The sequence below is a fragment of the Gymnogyps californianus genome, chromosome 15 (assembly GCF_018139145.2).
Source record: "Gymnogyps californianus isolate 813 chromosome 15, ASM1813914v2, whole genome shotgun sequence".
NCBI lineage: Eukaryota > Metazoa > Chordata > Aves > Accipitriformes > Cathartidae > Gymnogyps > Gymnogyps californianus.
This window is the reverse complement of record NC_059485.1, coordinates 12,974,567-13,000,264: the sequence shown is the minus strand read 5'-3', so window position 1 is coordinate 13,000,264 and position 25,698 is coordinate 12,974,567. Positions and strand designations below refer to the sequence as shown.

General features: G+C 40.9%; 1 protein-coding gene across 2 annotated transcripts; it reads right to left on the bottom strand.

The window, feature by feature from the left end:
- Positions 1-1,885: 1,885 nt before the first annotated feature.
- Positions 1,886-25,220, bottom strand: EMP2 (epithelial membrane protein 2). 2 transcript variants are annotated; one of them, XM_050906268.1, is made up of 5 exons: positions 25,157-25,220; positions 9,083-9,194; positions 6,759-6,852; positions 5,238-5,384; positions 1,886-4,654 (listed from the first exon to the last, which is right to left on the bottom strand). In XM_050906268.1, exons 2-5 carry the CDS (start codon positions 9,158-9,160, stop codon positions 4,470-4,472), a joined length of 504 nt encoding a protein of 167 aa, XP_050762225.1. In that variant the 5' UTR covers positions 9,161-9,194; positions 25,157-25,220; the 3' UTR covers positions 1,886-4,469. The 2 variants fall into 2 exon arrangements, with proteins under 2 accessions (XP_050762225.1, XP_050762226.1); XM_050906269.1 differs by lacking the exon at positions 25,157-25,220 and adding an exon at positions 12,337-12,445.
- Positions 25,221-25,698: the final 478 nt, after the last annotated feature.

Below are 25,698 nucleotides of genomic sequence, written 5' to 3'. Positions count from 1 at the left end.
CAAATGTCAGCAATATGCTGAATATTAATACATGAAAATCAGGTAATCTGTCACACTTCTGTTAGTTTGGAAGCTATACAGACAGTAACAATTCAGGAGTTTATATATTTACATGAAGCTAAGTTAGTATGAATAAAAAGTAGCGTAACTGGCTTATTTGTTATTGTTGTTTAAATAACAACTGGTTTTGTCTTGGTGCCTAGACTTTCAAGCAATTTCCACATCTTCCTCCACTGCCAAGGATCCCTCTTGGTCCAGAGCTTGCTGAAGAATTCAAAGACCCTCCTCAGAATCCTGAAACTAAAAGTGGCTTATGTGCAAAATCCAAAGGGGCTTGCACTGTCATGAACCCTTACAGAAATTGATCCAAAGCGTGCTTCCCTACACAGTTATCACTTGTATCTGTTCATGAAAACCTTAGTAACAATTCTGCATCACATTGGAATAAAATAGGCAAAATAAGGGCTTTGGCACTTTCAGCGGCTTCCTGTTTATCACAAGTTCTCATCCCAAAGAAGTACTACTTTGTCATTCAATGAAAAGATACATGTGGACGTTACAGACCATTTTGTGATATACAATCTATAACTCCTTAAAAGCTCTTTAGGAGGCCCAGACTACCTTAACAAGTGGTCTACTATTGTTCCACTATTAAGTACTATATTGTTACTTGCAGTGAGTTCCGAATCAAAGCATTATTTGTACTGCAGATGGTATTAATTTCCTTATGTTTCCTACTCGTTACAGTCTGTTATGAGCATTATTCCGTTAATCCTCTAAGCTTGTTTCTACAGCCTTGAAAATGAAGTCTTGTTTTTAAAACTAATTTATTTCCACATTTCACTTTCTTTCATCTTATTACTTCAGAGGGCATTATTGCACATATGAAAGAAATGAAAATATAATAAAATTTTCAGTTTCATTATTTTCTTTATTTCAGTGGCATTGCTGAACCATAATTTTGGGGTTCTTATCTCTCTTTAGTGTTTGGAAAGGTAGTGGCTCATCTTACTCGTATTTTTAGAAATTATAGGAAGGATTCTTTTGTTTTGTCTGTTTAGCTAAATGGCACAAGCTTCCACAATGCTCAAGATAAGATAACACTGCTGTAGTTCCTCCATTATTTTGAAGCCATTAAGAACCATGTAAAATGAATTGTTGATGTAGCTGGGGTAATAAAATAGTTAATGCCTAAGCAGCACAGTTCCTATCATCACCAAAAAAATGCATTTTTTTTTTTAAACATATCTCATATCAAAGTAGTGCAGAACTTCATTTTCTTTTGTCCTGGATGGAATTCATTTAAAAAAATACATATTTTTTTAAAAAGAAAAAGTATATTGACATAAATATTCTAGATTTGTTTTCCAAAATTGTTTCCTATACTTCCTTTCAGATGCTTACTTGCTGCGTAAAAAATGTCAAGGTAGATTCACAGCTGATTGATAGTGAATATTTTAATAGTTTGGACTTTTCCCTTTTGTTCACTATGACTAGAAGGCAGAAGTTTTATGGGTTTGGGAACTTGTTTCTGGGGAGTTGGGGGGGTTGTTTTGGATCAATCTGTACAAACCCATCTGTGTTGTTACCATCTCGGTGCAAACCTGAAGCTTGGACCGGAGCAGATACAGAAGTAGCTGGCCTGTTTCTAACATTATTTTCTCACGTGGTCAAGGCACCCAACCTAATCTTAAATACACAGCTCTTTCTGCAAATGATGAAAAAAATACCCTCACAAGTAAACTACTTATCAGAGCATCTGTGGATCTTGCATCACTCAGTAGCTATCCTTTTGACACCATACACTTAAATGTTCAATACACTAATATTTTCTCTGCTTACCCTGGAAGGTCTTCAACAAAGGACAAAAATAACCAGCTTGTGGTTCTAGTACAGGCAGGAAGAATTTAATTTTACCTGTTCACACAAATACTCAACTATTTCTCATCCAACATTGTGTAAATATATCCCAAGCTTAAAGACAAGGTCAGGTTGCTAAATGTATCAAGCTTGCTATTACAGTACAAGAATTTGTTTTAACTTTATTTTCATGTACAGTTTCAGAATATATAGAGCATAGAAAATGGTATATTTTAAAGGCATATCAGGTAGAAAGAATATCCTAAAATATGGTTGTCCTGTCTCTAGTTAAAACTGGTTTGGTATTTGTTTTCTTGGTATGCAGAATATTCCCATCTGTTCTGTTTTATGTGGCATCATGCGTATGCTGCTGTTTGTACGCCGTGGTGTGTGTGCTTTTCACTTTTAATTAAAGGGACACAGCTTTTACTGTGGAATTAAGCTGTGTGTTCATGTATATATACATCTTTACTTTAAATATTTGCTCTATAAATGACCTGAGCGTTACCAAGGCAAGAAACTGAAGAAACATCTCTTCAAGTCAGTGGCATAACAGCTTAACTTACAATTTTACAGGACTGTCTTCTAGATATAAGATAGTTTTAATCCCTATTTGCTTACAAATTTCCCTTACTATTTCATGTTTGAATAAAACTAGCAAAATGCCTAGCTTATAGTCTATCTAGTTTCAACCTTAAACCTGCATCTGCTTATTTAAGACAAATTCTGCTTGCTAGCAAAATTCAGGTTTTGAATCTGAAATGTATTCAGCAAACTGTAGAAACACTTTTTTTAAAAAGTAGGGTAATAATTCTTGAAATTCAGAACATTCCCACTAAGAGGAGAAAAACCTGACAAAATACTAGCATCATGCTAGACCAGTGAGAATGCATTTTGCTCAGACTGATTTGAGGTTTTTACTATTATTATTACTTTTAATGTGTTGTCCTGCTTACTCATCTAATTTCTTAAGTCTTGTTGGGCTTTCTTTGCTCCCAAAAGACAAGTAGTACATGCCAAAGCATTTTAGGATGTTCAAGGAATGGAGATGGAACTGTACGACCTATTACTCACGTTGGAGACAGTTCCTATAAAGTTATGCACCTGAACTTTTACTTTGTGAGAAATCAAGGATGAATTATCTGAAGGAATGGGTCAGACCATCAGCTGAGGTATAATGCAGTAAGTATCGACTTTGGTAGAGCTACACTACTTTCTAATAACGAATTTGTTCTACATTAAGTGTAAGACCTCATTCAAAACCTATTTACTTTTTTATTGCCTGTGTATTGGGCCAGCTGTAGTGAATATACTGAAATAAATAAATGGTTAGTGCTTTTACAAAGTCAAATCTATATTTAAGCATCAAAGCTGTGACTAACCAGAAAAAGCCACTTCATTCATTCTGCACACTGACCTCCCAACTCCAAAATCACCATCAGCCAAAGCCAGGATTACACTGCTGAGCAGTTAAGCCTGGTATTACAGTACAGATTTATCTCACAAAATTATTGAAAAATAAAAATCACCAAGTCATTTTATCCTGAAAAACTATCCTGGAATTCATAAGCATAGTAATTGCACTCTGATTTATTTAGTAGGAGTGTTTAGTTCAAGTAAAATCCACAAAGGAATTTAGAATGAATTTTTTAAAGGCCAATTACCTAATGGGCGGACTCAGGGAAGGCTTTTGTAAATGATATATTAGCCATGAAATCAATCACTACATAATAAAAGCCCAGTGTAATAAACATGTTGAGTTTGGCTGTAAAAACCTAAATTTGGCATTGCTTGATCACTAATTTGCTTAGAAATTTGCAGATGTAGGCAAGGTGATGCTTTTCTTTCCCCTTTTCTTCCTTCCAGAAAGAATATGCACAATGTAAAAATAAAGGGATATAGGACTTGAGTGGAGTATTTCTTACTGCTCAGACTATTCCGGTCCCAAGTTGTGCAGTAAATTTGCTGATAAATTCTCCCGCCAAAGGCTCTGTATGCTTAAATTAAATGTGAAAGAGAATCAAGAGAATCATTTGCTGGAGTAGAAAAAGGAGTTGTTTACTTTTGCAAGGCAAGTGGTTTTAATAAAAGCTTGATGACACTTACTGCACATGATAAATAGCAGAACGCTAGTCCTCTGCCAGAACAGACACACTGGGTGCAGCTTTGGGCTTTTACAGTTGTTTGCTTTTTCACCGTGATCTGGGCCTCAGTTGTCACTCCCCCTATATTTAACCCATTCCAAAGGGATACATCCGGTCCAGGAAGATGGTTAGCATATTGCTTACAAATTAATTTGCACGGGCTTTATTTGTAATCTGCTAGAGGCCAGGAACAAACTGTTAATGTCTAGTAAAGGGAAAACCATTTATGATGATGAAATAAGTAAGAGAAACACCTTGGCTCTGTCCTGCTCAGACCCCTGACCTGTGGGTGCCAGACATTCCATTAAACCTGCCATTTTTTTTAATTCTGTTTCATATCAAGAACACAGTACATTTTTAGAGAAACAATACCTTTACTACAAAACCATGTAAATGATTATATACAAAATGGTTACTGGAATTTGGTTTTGTACTGCAGTGACAGAAATAACTAGCTGCTGACATTTATTTACGCTTCCTTAATACTAGGTACATAACACCACTGATCAGAGTAAAGGCAAATGCAATCCAGGCTAAGACGAAGGAATAGCCATATTGGCCTTCAGAAACTTCAATGCTATATTCATTGCTCTTGTGTAGTTCTTCGTGCCTATCTGTATAAATGGAAGCTGCAATCATAACACACAGACCTGGAGGAGGAAGAAAATAGTAAAGTTTAGCATCTTAAAATATTACCAACATGCGTAACAGCTAGTCATTGTCTCTCTTCTGTCAGCTGCTTCCAGCAATGTCCTTTTTTGCAGACACTTGTTTTCCATCCTCAACTAAACTGGGAGCATTTCAGGACACATTTTCAGTTTGTTTGGCATGGATTAAATTTGAAGTGCTGTTGTGTATTTATGTCATTTGCAGTGAACACAGAATGATTCTAAACATCTGGGTAGTTTTAAAGACTAACAAAAAATTAAGGGAGTACCTGGCTGTAACAATTACAGAGTTATTTAATTTGTTCAAGAAGTTCAGAATCTCAGATTCTTTCCCTTCAAAGTTTAAATGACTTTATTCTGAGCAGTGATGTCATCCATGTTTTAACTGCCTAAATCGTACAGAATGGAGCAGTTCGCTGCTCAAACAAATATGAAGGAAAAGCTGTGGCCTCAAGAGCCCTACAGATTTCTCATGCAGCTCATTCTTTTTGAAACCTTTTTCCCCTTTCCTTTCCTACGTTCATGTAAACATCATTAAAGTCACAAGTGTTGAAAAATCACTCACATGACAGGAGCTGGATAATAGAGGTTAACACAAATCTTTCTCCTTGCTTTAGACGGAAGAGTTGAAGAATGAAAACCAGAAATGCCACACAACAGAAAATAGTAGATAGGATCATGGTGGCCTGAACAGCCTGAATTGATTGATATTCTGCAAAAACAAAAGCAGCCTTGATTAAAAATAGTTTCTCTCTTTGCCTACTCCTGCAATGAGTAGAGGGGCAGAGCGATGTTCTGTAAGCAGGAGTTCAGCAGATACAGCAAACCAATTGTGCATGCACTGCCTAGGGTGGTTCTTCTCTGCTTCCTTGGTATTAATACAGCAAGTGGCTTAAGGACTTTTAAGAGCTTTTCATAAAACTGAATAAAAATCCTGAAGAGACTGTTTCTCCCACACCACATCCTTTGCTCCCATCAATGTACTACAAGCACAGCGAAACTGCCGGGTGTCCCAAACGGCTTGCAGATGCAGACCCGAGCCTCCCACCAGACCTGGAGACAGCTCTATCCGGTAAGATGTAACCGGACAGGACATCCACACTCAGCACAAAAGACTCCTTTGACTCAGGTTTTTCATCCTCTCAATTACTTCCCTATAACTAGGAGCTAAAGTAACCAATAGATTTGTAACTACATGTAGCCACTTTGTGTAACTTTGCTGCAACCAAGCTTAGCTACACAGATAAGCTCCTCGTGGCACCTCTCCTCTAGCGTGGCTACGCTGAAGTTAGTAGGTCTGTGCACAGCAGAAGTACCTGAGCTACTTATAATCTAGCTAGTTCGGGTACCTAATTTCAATGAATGCATAGTAATACAGACATCAAATGCAAATTCGTTAAATTCACGTTAGCTTAGATGTGCCTGTGCATAACGGATCATCTCACTGTGGCATAGATATGCCCTAAGCCAACTTGATGCTTGGAAAGCAAAGTTACTTTATGGGTACATGGCTCTTCAAATCATCTACCTCTTTAATGTAAACAAAGGTTGAAAGTGTAGAAATAAAGTAAATGTAACATTTGAGAATTTTTTTATTTTTTGTAAAGCAGGATATTAAGCTGTGCTGGATATTACGTCCTCTCTGTTAAAACTCCAGCTTGTGTTCTGACTGTCTTCCGCTTTTTCCCCCATTCCTGTACGCAGCCAGTATTCTTAGGTTCTTCTTTGAAAGTCAAAGTTCAATTCTGAGGCAAATTCTGTTACTTCAGCCACACTTTCAGATGACTTCACTGTTTTTACCCGATCTAATTTTTTAAGAACTCTTCAGCACTCAGTGTTAGTTGTTTGTATTTACTCTCTTGCACTGGGCTTTCAAGTGCACCTGACAGTTCCCTCTGTTTTTGTCTTACAGAAACTGTTGGAACAGTTTGCTTTTCCAAAATGAAAAGCCAGTATTAAAGTTTTTAGAAGACCTGAGTAGTTAGAGCATGCAGATTTTTGAACAAATTGCCCGTGCAAATTTCGTAGCCATTTCACCAGATCTCCTGCTAAAGAAACTGAGAAATAGGCATGGAGAGAGACTCACCTCTGAATTGATCGTTAATGGCCATACAGGTGCTAGTATTTGTGGCACACATTCTCCAGACATCTGTAGAAAAATTATTTCCTACCCACCAGGCCTGCAAAATAAAAGTAAAGGGCTCTTACAGGGAAAAAAAAACCAAACCAAAAAAAACCCCACAACAACCCACCACAAAACTCCTTAGTTGTCCAAGTGTCTCCTGATCAGAGACATCAGCTGGAACAAATTTCTGTTCATTTTTGCTACTTAACCACTCAAACTAAATTTGAGATGTAACGGCATTTTGGAACAAAGGGTATATCATTATTCACACGTCATTTTCATTTTAGACCTGTGTAAAGTAGAAAAGGGAATAGATGGCAATCTTGAACATCCCAAAGCACAAGGGATTTTCCACTGTTTGGGCGCAGATTTTGGATAGTCAGTGACTGCTCACTCCTTAAGATACCTAGACAAGACCTGCTTTGTTCATCCAGACCCTGTTTAGAATGCACAACTCTTTAAAGGCACAGCATTTTTTAATTCGCATGAAATAGCAGGGTATACATCTATGAAACAGAAGCCCTTTATAAATTTTCTGGTTCCTGACACTGAACTGAATTAATCTCAACTTAATGTGGCTGTGCTGTCAATGTGCAAATGCAGTATGTACACTGTGGCATCTGACTGGAAGTGGCTAGCAACAAACTAAGACCCTCCTGGGGTATTTCTATTATGATGTTTTAACATTTAATGCAAAATGGTACTACAGTGACTGAACAGATTTTTACGGTAGCCTGGGAAATGCCAAGCACTCCACACAAGTGGCATTTCCTCAGGAAACCCATTCCCGTTCCGATAGCTACCCAGGCCCTTGTTTTGACTGGAGTTGGAAAAATACGACATTTAAATATGACTCCTGGTAGCATCTACTGCTTAAATAGACACTCCAGAAACCTCACAGCTTACTGTGCAGCTTTGCAAACAATACTGCAATAAAAACTATAATATAGTATGATAGTAGGCATATATGTAATAGTAACACTGTGTTTTGAGAAAAAGCATTACTTTCTCAGGATGCCATTCATTTGGATTTTGCAGTCCAAGTTCAATATATTATTTTTCAGCTCTGAGCACTATCTAATCCTTTCAGAGTTATTTTCATGACTATAAAAAGCCCCTGAAGATGATAAAATCTAATAGAAGATGGTTACACAGTTTAAGTTCGTAATTGTTTAAAAGTAGCTAATAACACAAAGCAGAGTGCATGGGGTTTTATTTCTATAATAATTTGATTTGTATGTAGCAGATCAGAACTAAGAATCAGTTGCTTTGTCCACTGTCCTAGCTTTCTAAATATTCAGAGGAGCAGGGCAAGACAACCTGCTTTAGTGCTCAATTAATGACCTACTTCAATGGAACAAATCAACCAGCTGACTGAAAGATAACATCTGAGTTTGTACAATTTTGCAATAAAAAGTTGTGGGTAATACATTATTTCACTTGGAGCATAGTCTTGGAAAAGACGATGGGATTCAAACCAGCTTCACTGAGTACTATAAAGTATTGTCAGCAGACAATTTTGTTAATCCTAAAAGCCTGTACATACACCGAACCTCTTAGAGATAGAAAGACTCCAGTGCACAGTTAAGAGTACCAATCAGGAGAGCGGGCTGATTTGGAAAGAGGAGAATTCAGTTAAGAGCTAGACGTAAATATTGGAAGGTAAATTCTTTCTGGTCACAAAAATAAAAAGGAAATTTGAAAAGAATGCAACATAAATTATTCTAAAACTAAGTGCTGAAACTGCTTCAACTGTATGGAAACAGATAAATTCACAGTGTCTCTTTCATGATTTAATTGGGCATCTTGGACAACCACTTCTAAGGCAAAGCATACCTTGACGGAAATTATCCCCACACATTAATCAGGAGCTATTTGACTTCATGTACTTGACACAAAAGGGCGATAGATTCCACCCCCCGCCTTTCCCTCGTATCTAGCTGAACCAAGTCCCATAGCTCCACCCTGCAAGCATGGTAGTATTTGTAAATATACTCCCTGGCCAAGTATCTCACAGGGGAGAAGATTAGCTGCATAACATGGGCTTGTAACATGACATCACACAAACGTATGGCATGTACTTGTATAGTCTTATCCATGTATACCAGCAACATGCATATTCAAGGCATTTTTGTTACAAAAAGGTGTAAGAAGACCAGTGTGCCTAACAAAGTTACACGCTTTCAATAAGCTAGTTGAAGACAACTGGAGAAGAATAACTTCATTTTTATGAAGCAAAGAAACACCTGTGTGTTTGAGAGAACAAGAGAAGAAATGACACTTACATTGTCAATAGTTGAGATGAACAGCAGTGCTGCTGAGGTTATGTGAAACACAATAATGAAAGCCAGAAGAATCAACATCCTTGATCGGTGGAGGCTTTAGTCTGAGATAAATCTGTTAAAAATAAGAGCATATATGAACAGTCTTTAAAAGCTGTCAACGGACCAACCTGTCATTATGCTATTTCACTGTGGCTGTGAGTAGTCAAGGTCAGCGTGAGTGTATTTCAGAGCGAGGTGCTGTTAGAGTCAGGAACATCGTATGCAGTTTGAGTCCACAGCACGCGTTCTTTCTCCAGAGAGAAAAGATTTCACTTAATCAGGCTGTACATCAGCATAACAGCTTTCTGTTTGTTATATGTGATACGTAACTAGCATCACTGGTGTTAAAATGAATCACAACTTGAAATGAAGCCAAGAGGTGCATTTTGCAACCTGCCAGTGGGATGGCTGCAGTGAGTAAGCACACAGAGAAGCTTCTTTCTGTGTGCTTCTCCAGCAAGGATAGAAAACTCCTTCATGTTGACTTTTAGAGAAGTACTTTTCAAATTACAGCCTCATTTGCATGTGATGCTACAACTTCCACTGGCTATAGTAAGGTCTTGTTTCAACCACGCTTCAGAGTAGGAAGAAACGCAGATTCCAAAAGGATGCTTGTAGAACAAAATTAAGTGCATCAAGAACCACCTCCTAGATTTAGTAACAGCTACCTTGTACCTTACGTCGCATACAGGTTGTTCTTTGCTCATATAGTTACAAGTTTTATCCATTGATGACTGACTTAGGGCTACCATTTTCTCCAATGTATTGCTCTGACTGGTAGGGTTGAATAAACCCATTAGTCATGTAATAATCCAGTTAGTTATTTTATGTTCAGTCACTTAATACTCTCTCTAGTCTACCTATTATCTTCATACCTTATCTAACCCATTTATTACCATTTCACTCCTCAAATGAAAAAAAATAAATTCTTATGTACAAAGGAACCACAAACTTTATTTGAACTGCAATCCCCAGGAAATCTGTGGGCACATAACAAATAGGTTAGGGAAAACTACTGTTACTACTACATAGAAATGTACAATTGCTTGGTATGTCTATTATCTTTTTCTTCTTCTTGTGTAAAAATGCTTGCCAATTAATATATGTTATATTCTATAAGGAATCTGCAGTCTTGCAGATATTTTCTTTGCATTTAATGTGTACCATTCTGTAGCATTATCCGCATGTTATCACTCATCAGTACATCAATGCCTGTTTCTCCACTTCCTTTGCTTTGGACACATTCTCTTATGTCAAATGATCCTATTCACGTAACGCAGCAAATATGCAGAAGAAAAGGCAGTTACGAGTTTTTTAAGACTTCCATGATTTTTTTCATGTCTAACCCTCTCTCCCCTACTGCCATTTACTAGAATCACGACCCACATGGAGAATTTAACCAAATAAAAGGACTACTTTGACAGCATTTTTAAAGCGGTTCCACTGACATTCTCATCAGGCCAAAATACAATTACTCTGCAAAACTTTAACAAAAAGATAACAGACAGCATATAAACACACTGAATAGAGACTAGAAGTTCCAGACTAATCCTTTGCATCTACACCACAGTACAGCGTTTCACTGCAGTACAGCATTATAACAAGCACAAAGCCAAACAGTATTAAAGCGCTTTTGAGAAAATGAAAATTGATCAGATGACCTTACATCTGTATCTCATTGGAATGACTGTATGGGAAAGCTAAGTCAAATCCTAAAATAAGGAAAGCAGCTACTCAAGTGCTTATTCCTTCCCATTTTCTCACTGTTAAACTTTGCCTTCTCAGCCACAACAAAGAAGAGAAGTGGTAATTTCCTCCAAAGACCCAATTCTGCTGTATGATTCAGGATCCTCTGAATCTAGTTCTGCTTCTAGAAATGTCATTCATGGCTCTCTATCGAGCATTTCTTGAATGAAAGGAAGAAAAAAGGAAAAGAAGATATTTTGTGGTTTTGTATAATGCCACATCAAAATATTTTCATTGTGAAATGTACCAGTCTTCACACAGCACTCTCTTGTCCTGTGGCTGGGTTTTTTTCTGAGTTTCATTTGTTGCACAGATGGTATCTAAGCAGACAATAATGCAACAGTCATCTGCCATATAAGGAGAGAGAATCAAATTGTCCTCAGTATTATTTTAAGAATAAGAATACAATTTCATCTTATTACATGAAGCATCATAGAGACAGAAAAATGTAACCTAATGAAAACCAATCTTGCAAAATCAAGACTTGCCAGTACAGAAAAATCCACTTAATCTTCAATCAAGTGAATGTTTTTGTTTTACTGCTTTCAGCCATAAACAGAAGTGTTTCAAACAGGATGGATAAACATGTATGGGTGATGAGGAGAAGACATTTTATGTTTTACCCAACTAAAGCCAAGATTGACTGAAAGAGCTTTTTGGTTTGTCTTTACAAAAAAATAAAGGACAGGACTGTTCTGAAGAACCTTCGTAACAGCCATAGTTAGATACTTCCTCCCGACTTGCTGGCAATGGCTCCTCCCTTCATGAGCTGCTACAACTTCTGTGCACACAGTGCTACAACAACTATACACAGATACGGGAATTAAATACGCTGGGGGAAAGGAAGGAGACAGACCAATTCCAAGTAATTAATACCAGGAAAAGACAACAAGAACTTGTTGCCTAATCTGTCATGCCTGAGCAGGGATCCCAGAAGTGCACAGAAAGATCTGTGGACTTCAATCACTCCCAGCAACTTGCTCTTCCCATGGAGACCAAGAAGGAGTGTCTCTGGTTCATCACAGCCTGCGCAAGGAGCAATGAGAGGAGGAGGGTCTTCCAGCTAAACTCTATGCATGCAGGAAGCAAAAAGCAGCTCCCTTCTTCTAAGATGCAGCCAGCCACGACACAGAAGCTCCTACAGTAGCTGCATCCCTCTCAAGGCAGAAATTCTGGACTTCATCTCTCAGGGGGGACTACTAGCAACCAGTCCTCCTTCACTCCAGACAATGCGGGAATTTAAAAATTTATTTTGGAGACTCAAGATCCTTCCACTCCCTCAGCAAGAAGCTCTTCCTTCCCTGATCCTCTGAGGACAGCCTGCCTGGGTACCTCTCCTAGCAGCAGGCAGCTCCTTTCCTCTCTCTATGAGCAAGGGAAGGACACAGTTATGTTTTCACACGGAGAATTTCTGAGAACACTGTTTGCATTAATATTCAGAATTCTTACTTTAATAATTTATTACTAACCACACACTTTGGTAACATCCTATTCTGCATACTAGCTGTAGTCCTCTTTGTTTCTTATTCACCATTAACTGTTTCTCAAGGGCTCTCTTCAGGTTCACAGTTGTTCCTGGTTCTTTTAGCAGCGGCTGAAACCCTTGCGGAAGCTTGCCAAACCAACAGCATGCCACCTGGCAGTGGCTTTTGCCTCGCTCTTTCAAAATGGAGGGTACCTGCAAGAACAAAAAAGCTAGCGCTACTGTTTAACCTGGCTGAACTAATTCTGCTCAACAGAACAACCAGCAATTTGGGTTAGATTAAAATCCTATCATCTCTTACATTTAATTTATGCAGCCACAAGAAAATATTGCTTAAAAGTGGTTGTTAATAAGAACAGAAAATACATTTTTACATCACATAAATTTGGGAATCTAGTACTTTGTACTATTGCACTGAACAAGAATCTGCAAACAACTATATTAAGAAGATGCATAGAAATGATCAGACTCTTCAGGTAAAACTCTGCTATCTATGTGTGATGTGATAGGGGATTCTGGAGTATTTTTTTCCGTTGTTGTTTTGCAGCTTTGGAAGCACTGCCCTATTATCAGTGCTAATACATGCTGCTATGAAAAGGTTTCCTGCTCTTACAGGAGTCTTGCTCTTAAATGAACCATTGCTCAACTCTTCTGTTTTAGTCTCTTGATTATAGGTAAGAATATGTGTATGGATCAAAAAAAGCTTCCTGGGCAGAAGGAATTTTTTACTTTCTATCATTTGAAGTAATACGCACTATGATCTCAAGTCAAGGTGTTTATGATTTTTAAGTACACTGCCTTTAGGCATGGATGAAGACTGCGATGATGCAACAGATATTGTTCATCATTCCCCACAGTGGTTTCAATTCTTTTAATAGTTTTTACACACACACAGACACACACACACACACACAAAAGAAAAGCTTTTTGGACACACTGTAGTTGTCTTCTAATAGAGATGATGGAGCCACTCTTCTCAGAAGTACATGATGAAAAGACTAGAGGCAACAGTCACAAGTTGCAACAAGGAATATTCCAATTGTGAAAAATGTATTAATTATATTCAATGAGCATGATTAAGTACTGGAACAGGGCCCAAGAAGCTGTGGGATCTCCATTCTTGGACATCTTCGTAACTTGACTGAAGCAGGCCCAGGGCATCCTGAACTAACTCCCTGCTTGGAGCAGGAGTCTGGACTAGAGACCTCCAGAGGCCCCTTCCAGCTCTGCTCTCCTGTCTGTCAATCTGTAGCTATTTCAGGAACATCCCTGTACTAATCTCCAGCATAGCTCTGGCAAAAGAGAACATAAAATTTGACTTAGCTCATTACATGTGACATAAAAAACAGATTTTGGGGTTATAGTAAGAACGACGTTGGATGTCAACGTGAATTCTTCAATTGCAAGCCTCAGCATTTAATACCACTTTACAAAGTATGTTGTAAGGCAGCAATGTACAGGTACAGCTGGGTTAGAAGTGCAGACTGCCACTGAATCCAGAAAGATTAAGCTATGACAATCCTACTGAACACATCCAGATTTGTGTGGTAATAAGGTTTCCCACAAATGCTGTTAAGCTGCAGGATGCTTACACAAAACACATTGAAAACAGAAGGCCAGTTATATTAACAACAAAGATTTTTTTCAATTAGTGCAGAAGAACTGTTTCTGGGTAATACTCCAGTGCTACCTTATTTTGGACAGGGAGGATAAATGCAGCAGTCACACTTATCTTTAATCTTTTCAGTAATGCAGACTATGGGAAGCAGTAAGTTGCACTTTCATTATGAGAGCCTGATGTGCTTTACAAGAGGTGGCTAAGAAGGGCCTCTGCTATAATCTTCTAGACGTGCAGAGGCAAGTACCTTTGTACAAGATAAATCAGTACGACAATCACAGAACTGCACCGTAAAAAAAAGTATCCAGTCCAGGGTTCCCAACATTTCTGTATTGTAGTAAGCAAACACGTTACAAAACTGGATTGCCTCCCTATGTCAAACTCCACCACTCCCCCCCCCAAAAAAAGCCCCAGATTATCTTTAAGATGAAGTTCATCTTTAACGTCCAGCAGTACAAAGAAACATGCCTACTTGAATTTTTGCTGCTGTTTAGTACAGCAAGCAAGCAAAAACGAAAACTCTGTCTTTGACAGTTCTTAGCAGAAGGTTTATCACTACTTTCCAGTCCAGATGTCATCTCCGCAACCCATGCTTTCATTTCTTCCCATGTGGTTAAATTCTGCTGCCAGGATATTTCTCACGTTTGGGCATACTTGCTGTTTGCAACCAGAGAAACATGTACATAGTACAGAATGTTTATCCTGTGCTCATTTGCATTGAGAAAGCTAAAGCTTATCCTACAACGTTGTCTGCTGCCCTCACTTTCTAAGATCAAGTCAGGTTTTTGTATCATCTTCATCTGAGTCCGTGTATGAAGAAAATCTCAACACAGACAATCCTGGTGTATACTCCTAGAAACATGGTGAAAACACCGCAGAACAGCTCCTGCTCTGTACAGACCAAGGCGGGAGGTGTGCTCGTCACCCGCATTTAGTGTGCTGAAAAGACACACCCAAAAGAAGGGGCAGAGGATCCTGCTAAACAAGTTACCATACCTGCAGCGTTCTGCACTGAGATTTTTCATTGCAACTAGAACAGCAGGTCTTTGGGCCATCAATAAGCATTCGATTCAGCTGAACTTTCTTGAGGTCACTGGTGTAAAACTGAATCAAAGCAAGCCTTCTTAATTATCAATTCTTCTGCCCCTCAGTGCTGTAATTAAGTCTGTATATGTGAAGTTAGAAGAAAAAGCTTGTATACTGGTGGCATGAGAAGTCTGTCATCTTGTGATGCATCATAAGATGTTTGGATTTACATGATAATCACTTCGTTTTGCTCAGCATTCTTGTGCCACAACTCATGGTGTCTCCTGACAGAGAACTCAGGAGTTGGCTCATGTTTTCCCTGTACCATTGTCTCTAAACGTGCCTAAAATTCCCTGGTTTATAAGGAACGGAGTGATACTGTTAACTTTTTCTTTTTTATTTCTTTTTTTTCCCTTTTTTTTTCTTTTATCAAATATGAAAGTTTCTGTTTTTCTTGTGTTATTCTCAGAACGGGAACCAAAAGTGAAGTAAGTTGAGACAGCAGAGTTTCTCCCAAACTAGCAAAAGCTTTGAGGATTTCAACAATCCTCTAATGCCTAAATATCAAACAACATAAAGGACAAGAAAATCAGGAAATTTAACACGAAGGGAATAATTATACCAGTTGAAACAACTTACTCCAATTTCATTATTCCTTCTGCCTGAGTTAGTTTAATAGTTGGGAACACCAACATTACAAGATATAATTTACTGAGTGATAGTCCTTAAAACGAGGTAGATGATAATATCCAAACTCTTACACTTTCTTTCTATACTTTGCCCTTTCAATGTTTTCTCCAAGCTGACTATTGCTCTGACCCTATCCACAGTCTGTGGTATCTGTACATTAACCCACCATTTGAGCAATTTCCATTGGATCATCAGTCTGTCATTTTTTGTTGCTGCAGGGTTAACCTGGCCACAGGCCTGAGCTGCAAGGCTGGCCCGACACAGGTGCCCAGCGCAGCAGCCTGTCCTCACTGTCCTCAGTGTTTCTGCGCACCCGTGTGTTGCTGTGCACATACCCCAGCTGTGACACATTTGGATCCTTTCCATGTCAGCTACAGAAGAATCCTTCTATCATGCAAGAAGTCTGGGAAGGATGAGCACATCCTTGTACCTTTCTTTCTTATTTTTTGCCGTGTCATCAATGCATATTGGAAAAGAACAGAAAATGCAACTAAAGCAATCTAGTTCTATTTTAGATGATGACTTGGGAGCCTTACGTTAAGGAACCAGCCGTTAAACATTTCATAGGACAGGAGTGTTAATCTTGAAGCTAACATTGCATGTAGATTTATAAACAGCATGCAAAGGTTTTACTGCCAGTAATCCCTGAAAAACGTATTGATAGCTCTCTGGTACATGAAGTGAGCTGCTACTGTTAGAGCTCACAGGTGTACAAACTACACAGAAAATGAGTTTTCTCTTTTATTAAAGTCTTATTTATAAGTGTAATTCAGTAATTAAAAATATAGGTCTACCAACAGATGTGGAAGTCTCTGTATTTAAGCTCACATATTCTTTGTTGTCAGGGAATCAAATATATTGTAGAACAGGACCCTACCCGACCTATTCTTCATGTTCAGGTGTAGATTCAAATTGTGACCTGTTTTCATGCTCAGGTATTACAGAGCTAGCAGTCAATACAGAAACAGTACATCCTCTTTCAACCAGTGATCTCTTTAGCCAGCTAGCAAACCGCCAAGAAGTGCTGGTTGGCTCTGATTAGACCTCTGCAATATTGAATGGGAACCCGGGATGGAAGTGCAAAATAAGAGTAACAGCCTACGCAGCTGACGGGCTCCCACCCAGTTTTTTCCTGGTATAAAGCTAAGCACAAAGAACAAGGTATGCTCTTCAAGAAATAAAATGTCAGGCCCCTGCTTGACACTGGACTTGGAATCAAGAGGGCTAACTGTCCTGTGAGCCCCTACATGGCACAGACACTGTCAGCTCTTTTTGCTTACAAGCGATCGGTTAATTGAGAACACACTCAAGCCCGTAGCTCTTTGTGCTACCTATTTTATGTGGAAGGAAGAGAGCTTCTCAGTTACACCTCCAGCTGCTTCTCGAAGTCCTTCATCACAAAGCAAGGAAATCAGAAGGAAAAGAAACAATGTTCCCTGCACACAATCACTGTATGTAGGCAAAAAAAAAATCAATACAGCAAAAATTAATTCACAGTATTTTCTAGAGCTCTATTTGAATTACAACGTTTACGCTTTTTTAACTCAATGAAAGAAAATGAAAGTAGGGTCATTCTGCCAGATCTAGATTTGTTGGTGCCCTTGCAGCAGACTGTGTTAAGACCCAGCAACCTCCAGCACAATTAAAGCAGTCAGCTTGTTGTATTTTGATAGTGAAATACAGGGGCTTGGAGACAAGATATGGTATGACCTAGTTTTTATCCAGCTTCTTTCAGAAAATCTTGCCTTGCAACCAAAGCCCTGAGGTCTGCTTTTTGTGTGCACCAAGGCTAATATAAATGTGCACCTATAGCTTAATAAAGCCTTTTGTTATTACGGAGGTTGGGTGTTTGTCCATCCTATTGGTACTGTGCGGGACTGCCTGAACAGTAGTAAACTTACAGTGAATAAGCTCATGTTCTTGGCCTACCTATCACCTATGTGTGAGGGGATACTGAAGCACCCTTTCAGCTCTTTCTGAATCTATTTCATAAACACTAAATCTTAGCTCCTCCTCAGAAACCCTACCTAGTTACCAAAAGTAGAACAGACCATGCTTACAGTTAGGCCTGGCAGATCTTCCCTGGACTTCCTCCATTCCTTCTCACCCTGTCTTCCTCAGCAGATCTATGCCATTAAGCCAGAACTCCAAAGTTTGGGAAATTATAACCCTGCTATCCCACAGGTTTCCAAACAAAAACAAGAAAAAAATTGCAGCAAAAATGCAAAGTGCTAGCTTTGAGTACTGAGACCCAAAGAAGCTGATGTTTCTAATTTCTTAGGAATGCTTTTAATAAAGTTTTGACCCAGGGATGCCAGCATTTCTGCCACTTCTGTAACTTTGTCAGTCATTCATTTGCAAACAAGTTCAGGCTGGGTTTAGACTTGCCCTGCCACTCCTTTCACTATGGCCCTACTGTGTGCACTCCAGAGGGAAGTCACTCTGCCATGAAGCCTTTGTGGGCAGACTGAGCAGAAGAGAACAGGCAGGACCTATGGGAAAACATGAACACAATGCCCTGTCACGGGGTGGGGAAGTGGCACTTACGGGGAAAATGAGCCTCGTGACGTCTGACCTGAAAATCCTAAAAAATAGTTTCAAGCTTAAAAGATTCAAGGTAGATGTATTCAAATACTCCAGCAAAACCTGGAAGAGAAATTTAACAGCCACTATATGCTGAGAAGACAATTTAGCAGGTACAGAAGCCAGCTACCTACACCGACAGACCCTCAACTACAGGCATATTTCAATAATAGTCTTTAAGCCTTCATCTTTTCAAAACTGCTCTTTAGAGGTGTGTGTTCAGCAGAAAGACAATGTTTGTCCTCCTCTAGCAGCACAAACTAGCATCTTCCGCAGAAGTAAATCTTTTATATATTCTTCTTTTTCTCTAAAGCATTTTGTCTTGTAACCGTACTTTTACACTAGATAATCATAATCTCAGATTTAACCTGTTCTATGTCTGCTTCTAAATCCCAACACAAGCCACAGTGGTGTAAGGTAGGCTGCCTTATTGCTAAATAACACCTGAAATGGTTACATCTCTAACTCCCATCATAGTCATTGCTTGTGCCCTCCACCGTCTGCTCATCTACCTTCAGTTTATGCTGAGAGTCACATGCCTTTGGAAAAATACCAACAAAAACTGGTCTTTAATGAAAAAATACCCCATGGAAGCAATCTGTTCAAGAGATCAGTTTTCAAAGGGCACATACTGTTTGAGAAAACCTAGCAGTACTTTGAAAGAAGGAACTGCTTCTATACTGTAGTTTCTGGTTTCTTACAAAACGTAAATGTATTCTCTCAGCTTTCACAGAGGCATCTGCAAAACACGTTACAAAATGTTTGTAACTTGAAGTATGTATGGGTAGAGCTTAATTGTATGCTTAGAAATTGAAAATAAGCACACATCATTTCAGACATTCAATGCATCCTCTCTGTTCAGCCAGTTTGCTTTAAGTTGTGCACCAGATGATACCACTTCAGTATAAACAAAGTTGTGGTATACATTAAAACCTTAACAATCAAGCTGGTCTAAAAGTACTAAAACCTTGTTTTCCTAAGCTAAACAAGACAAGAACTTCTCGTTCTGACTTGTTCATTTTCAAAGATGAAGACAGACTGGGGATATACTTGCTTGCAGGTCAAGGCAAACACATGGAAGGAAAAAGAACTGTTTAACCTAAAGATGAAAATAAATGGCTATAAATCAGGTGTGAGCACATTTAGGATGGAAATCATAACTCTTAGAGCTGTCAGGTTCTGGAACAACCTTACAATCACCATAGCATGGGAAAAAAAGACCTGCTTCCACAAAAAGGGATTATGTGATCCAGTGATCGCGCTAGCAAGGCAGTAGACCTGGTAACCCGAGAGGTCCCTCCAGTTCTGCACTCCTGTGAAGGCTATCCCAACAGTTTCTTTGAGGTCTCTGTATGTTTTGCAACATGCTTTTGCATGATACCCATGCCCTCGGCACTCTGCTAAATTCTCTCCTGTCTTTCAAAGACTTCAGCTAATGCTGGGAGCATTGCCGACTGTTGATCTGTACAGTGGAGTAATACAAGCGGCGACCATGGGACTGATGGCATACAGTCAGCTTTAAAGGAGGATTCATTTCTCAGGCGGGCAGTAAAGCTACAAGGAGTGAGCGAGGCCTGTCCCCTTTTCTGAGGGTGACCTAAGGGCTACCATTGCCTCCCAACACTCAAGAGCAGTGGTCAGGAACCACAGAGCTCTGTGCAGCCTGCTGGCACAGCCCTGCCTCTGGCTCGGGGAATCAGACAGCCGTTTCATGGAGCTGGGACAATGACATGGGGGTGTACCAATAAGCTATTCAAGCTATGAGAAGCCTCCTGGGAACCTGCTTCTGAAGCAAATAACTGAACTGAGGTGTGGCCTGGCCTCACCCCTGCTCAATCACTGTGTGACCACATTTTGGTGTCAAGGTTGTCCCTGTTCAATACCATGGCAGGGCAGGGAGGGACAGACCAAGTATAATACCAGACCTTTTCATCAGGTTGACAGATTAAATGTGTCCTCAGTTTGATCCAATGAAAAGCAAAAAAAAAGCACACCTGCAGCATTAACTCTAGACACTCTAGACATTAATATAGTTCTGAGATCAAATCTCAGACCCTGAGCTCTACTGACTACAGACTCTACTGTACAGACAGTCTACAGTACAAACTCTGCTGCTTATCCAGAGATTATTCCAGATACAAGAGAACACCTCGAGTGATTTATGTTGTTCCACCTAACTAACCAACAAACAAAGGCAGAAAGGGCCTGTCTTTCCAGATTGAAAGCAACGCGTTTAATTCGCTAGAAATGAAAGCTGATATTGTTTTAACTTTGGCAGATGCTCTATGGAAATTGCTAGCAATTAAATGTTACATTCACTGTTGTAAAATTTTCAAACTGCTTGTTTTGGTTTGGCTTTGACTAGCTCTGTATTGAGAAATTTTGGTCTTAGTTATTTCAGAGTTTACACATCATCTATCAAGAGTGTGAAAATACATCTCTATTGACAGTACAACAGTTGGCTATAAAATATAAAGAGCAAACTCTTCCACAACTACTGCTATTTTGTTTCACAGCAATATTGTAGCATATGATTGGATTTAATACTCAGCCTACCTTCAGAATGTCATTTTTACATTCTAATTTGTAATTGGTGCAATTACGGTAAAACTTAAAGGTTGCCATGTGAACTTTACCAGTTCAGGTAGAAGGATTTCTAACACTTGTTTCATTGCACAGTTGAGCACACTAGTTGCACTGCTCTTCTACACTCTGGCTGCTCTATGGAAACAGAGCCCAGTCACCTCCTGCTAGCACCTGCGTCAACTTTGCTCTACCCTACGGCTCCACCTCGACCAGGCTGGCTGCCCATATAGTGCTTGGGTCACTGCAGAGTCACGGCTCTTCGTACTAGCCACAGTGCCAGGTAAAGGCCCCGTCAAGCATGCTGGCACGTGATAAACAGGCAAGCTCAGCCAGCTCTCTTCAGCTCTACATTAGACTCTTCTTGCAGTCTCTAGACTTCGGTTTGTTTCTGCTTTTGAACTAAGCGGCTGGTCTATTGTTTCCGTGGCTTGAGAACTGTCAGCCTTAGAGACCAGATGAGTCTGCAGACTGACTGCAGAGACCACCATCAGCATAGGCATCTCAATACGGGTATCTGGGGACTTTGGAAGGTCACTTTCTGCCTGGAAGAAGGTCATAATTTTGATTTATTTCAGGACACTTAACACATGCATTAAACACCTGAGAGAGTGTTCATGCTGCCCACCTTGGCTGTTTGTGGCCTGTGCAATTCCAAACACAGTGTGGTGTTTAAGAATCAGTGAAGTAAACCATAAAAATATATCCTATAGCCATCTCTAAGGGGTGTTTGAGTCAGTCCACTTTCTGCCCCACCTACAGACTCCTGTGAACATCTCTACACAGCCAGAGGGTTGTATTTTAAGGTCACACCCAAATTATGAGTCTTTACCAGGCATGCACATACCATCATTAAACCTGCCCATGAAACTTCATAGGCAAAATAAAAAGGCGTAATTACATTTTCCCCATTCAGTGAAGAAATAATAATTCCTTTGATGGATGAATTCAGGCCATCAGGCTTTCTCTTGAATCCCACCCAGCAAGATCTATTTTCTAAAAATTAAGATGCTTATCTTCCTAATGAAGTCATAAGCATCACCTGACATATTGAGATATATTTCACAAAATTATCTTCTCTCTAAAGTAGTAAAGCTTTCAACACAAACAGCAAAGACTGAGACCCCACTGCAAAGATCACTGGTTTGCTTTGAGCATCCAAAAAACAAACAAACCCTAACAAACATTGAACAGCTCCATGAATGGAATTCCTTAGTGCTGTGCTTATGTTTCCCTTGCCTTCCCTCTGAGACCAAACTGATTTCAATAAAAGCTGTGCATTCCTTTCTACTTTCAAATTTGGCTGTGCTGAAGTATCGCATGGATTTTATACAAAGTGTTTGGTACACTTCAGAGTAAATCTCTTTCTTATTAGTTCCTGTATAACACAGTGCCTCATTCTGCTGGGTCTTCTTCCAACAGAAACAAGGCAGTAGGATCTGGAAAGTATATCTTCTGCCAGCTAGCAATATAAAAGGTCTTGTCCCCAGAGACCCACTTATCTCTTTAATTAAACACATTCTTGTACTGATTTATGTGGTGGTGTCATGTCTTACATGATGGTCAAGACACAAATAGAACATGAAGTGTAAGTGGAAAACCAAAATATACACAAACCACTGAGGTGGAAAGGGAAGAGTCTCCTTGTGCCGCCATCCATCTCATTTTTAAATGGACATGGAAACAGCATTGTGAAAGGAGACAGACTATGACTAATATACTTAGCAAAAGTGGAGGAAGGTCTTGCTCCTCTAAATATCCATATGGGACTCATCAGTACGACATTCTTCTAATCATTGTAGGAACGTCAAACCCAAGATGGGAAACAACCTTGAGACAAACAAGACACCAAAAGAAAAGCCATGACAATGGAAGTGAGAGAAAGATACAAGGCAACTGTGAAGTGAGAGATGCTAATAAATCAAGGGGTGAAGAAAGCGGGTATAAGATGAAGGTAGAGATGTTAATTTCTTTTAGGCAATGCTGGCCAGAAACGATAACTACAACATCCAAGAACTGAGACAGAACCCTTGTCGAAGGATGCTGCAGCAGCCTTCAGTCTTGACCTGCTCAGTCTGTTGAACAACTTCCTTTACTAACAAGGTTTTAAATCTGTGTAAGCAAATAGAATACACTGTTTTTCCTCACTGGCAGATCCACAGCATAATCAACACCGTTCGGGTGCTTATGATAGAAGTGTTTCCAGAGACCACAAATACAGAATACAACACCAGTAGTGTCTTGTCTACTGACAGTATGTTGTTTTTATTTTAAATTACATTAACAGACCATTTTCCTTCCCAAATGAGCATACTAACAAGAAACTGATCACCTCTTAAAAGTTTTCATGGTATTACTGCATTTCACCTTGAGTTAATGTTGGCTATCAGCAGAGTAATTCCTGGTTTCCTGGCTGGGCAGACAGCTGACCTGGTAACATCCATGTCAGCTATGCAGCTAACATGATAAAATCTGTACACATCTTTATTCAGCATGGAGGATGAATCTTCCCCCAGGTATCCCAACAGTCTGTTCTCCAACTTTCTTCTACAAGTTCACAAAGGGATGCAGAGGATAGCAAGAGTTCTTTCTTTCAATGTCTTTGAAGCAAAGGTCAAGTCCTTACGTCTTACACTGAATAAACTCACATCAGCTTCTGGTGAACATGTTTTCCATATACCTTTGTTTCCACTCCCACTTTGATTCTACCAGCTGCTGTACCTATACCCCAGCTGCACTCCTTAGCATGGCATTTAATTTGTCACACACTCTCTTACTAAAAAGTAGCTGGACTCTCCAGTAAACTGCAATTCACCTTTCTCCCCTCACTGAAACTCATGCCCAGTACTCCCCAACACTTGTGTGGCTTCCTGCCTGTCCATGTCTGCAGCCACCTGCCATCTCAGTTCAGTCCTGGCAATCCAGCCTCACAGCTCTCTTCCTGAACTACCCTACCCTGCCTGGACAGCAAAGACTTCAAAATCAACATCAGAGAGCGGGTCTGGATGGAAGAGTCATTACTGACTATTTTATGTGACAGAAAAAATATCTGCTCAGGCAGGCAAGAAGGCTGATTTTACATAGTTAACATACCAGCACTGTACATACGGAGTCTGAAAGTAAGTGAAGAGAAAGCGCTACTTTTTCTTTTTTGATGGAGATTAGCCAACCACAGCTGTTTACTTCCAAAGTTCCTAAAGAAAACTCTAAGAAAATCTAGTGTGTATTTTACAGCTATTTGGTGGGTTTCTTCACAGCCCTGTATCAAGTCAGAAGATACTTCTAAGACGCTCAACTGCAATAATTACTGATCATTTACATATTATTCCCAGGTGCTGGGGAAAAAAAAAGACCTTCCTGCACCATGTGAACAAAGTATTTCTGCCAAGAAATTAACAGAGAGGCCAACTGCAGGTTTCTTGGTGGCAGCATTCTGTGAGTAGGAACAAGCCCTGGGTATGTCTGCTGAGGAAAGGACAGTGGTGCGCTATTCCTCCTAGAGATGTCCAAACAAGGAGTTGACCTCTAAAATTCAATACTCAATAATACAAGCAACCCACGTTACTGAAAGCTGCCTGTCTGGTATCTGGCACATAACTTCCCGGGTGTAAGTTGGACATTACAGATAGAAAAAACCACCAGTGAGAAAGACAGACTTGCTTATTACAACCGTAGTTTGACTCCAGTGGAAAAACGTTTAACGCTGGCAAAAACTTCATAAACCAAAATCTGCACTGAATTATATGTAAGTGTATTTTCCTTCCACTGGGGGGGGGTCAGCTGCCAAAAACAATCAAACGTTACTCTAGTATACGCAAACTCCACTCAGAGTACATTAAAAAAAAAAAAAAAAAAAGAACTATCCTGTGGAGACAGCGAACTTTCTGCTGGTTTGGCCCAGCCGTTCAGTCACTTGCGATGAGCCCAGTTTTCCCGCCCTGTCCCGCCCCGCCGATGCCGAGCGGAGTGCCCGGGTCCCGGGTCCCGCGGCCGGAGCGCCTCGGGGCGGCCGGGGCGAGGGAGCGGTGCCGGGGCCGCGGCTCGCCCGGGGGCGGCGGCACCCTCCCCGGCCGGCGTTAGAGCGAGCCCGCCAGCCCCGGGAGACGGCTCGGCACAGCGGCCGCCGACGTGCCGACATAAAGCTTGTTTTGCAGTAAACAAAGCCCTCGATTTTATTTTTTTCCCCCTTTTTTTGCGGTTTCTTCCTCCCCTGGCTGGCGAAGCCACCCTCTTCCCCCGCGGCGGTCCTGGCCCCGGCCCCCGCCCCGCTCACCCCCGCGCCCCCCGCCCGGCCGAGGCTACTCACGGGCGCGGGGCGGGCGCGGCGCGGGGCCGGCGGGCAGCACTCCGCGCGGGCTGCGACCGTCTGGCGGCGGCGGCGGCGGCGGCTGCCTCCCGCCCGCCCTCCTGCAGAAATGATGTCAGAAGCGAACTGGGTGTGGAAAGAAAATAATTTTCAGAAGTGCCCCTCAGCCGGCTGCGAAGGCGGGGGGGGGGGGGGGAGGGGTGTGCGTGCGAGTGTGTGCGCGCGTGGAGGGAGGGACGGGGCGAGCAGGGGAGAAACTTCTCCCCGCCCGCTTCCACTCCGCGGCGGGCGGGCATCCAGGCGCGCCGCCGCCCGGCCCTCCCCGGGGGCGCTCGGCCCGCCGCCTCCTGCGGCCGGGGCCGGTACCGTGAGCGCTGCCCCGGCGGCGCCCGCGGGTCGCGGCGCCTGGGCAGGGTGGGCTGAGCCCCGGCCCCACGGGATGCCACCAGGCGGGCGCTTGTCCCGCTCCCCGGGCGGCCCCCGCCCTCCGTCTCAGCGGCGTCGGCTGTGGCGGGAGCGGGCCGGGCGCTGGCCCCGTCAGA

Bases quoted from the DNA above. Each gene is read 5' to 3' on its own strand.
- EMP2 (XM_050906268.1), bottom strand. From the start codon at position 9,160: ATGTTGATTCTTCTGGCTTTCATTATTGTGTTTCACATAACCTCAGCA. The intron at 6,853-9,082 runs GTAAGTGTCATT...TTTATTTTGCAG, and splicing joins TCATCTCAACTATTGACAAT to GCCTGGTGGGTAGGAAATAA. The intron at 4,655-5,237 runs GTGAGTGATTTT...TTCCTCCTCCAG, and splicing joins TATTATCCAGCTCCTGTCAT to GTCTGTGTGTTATGATTGCA.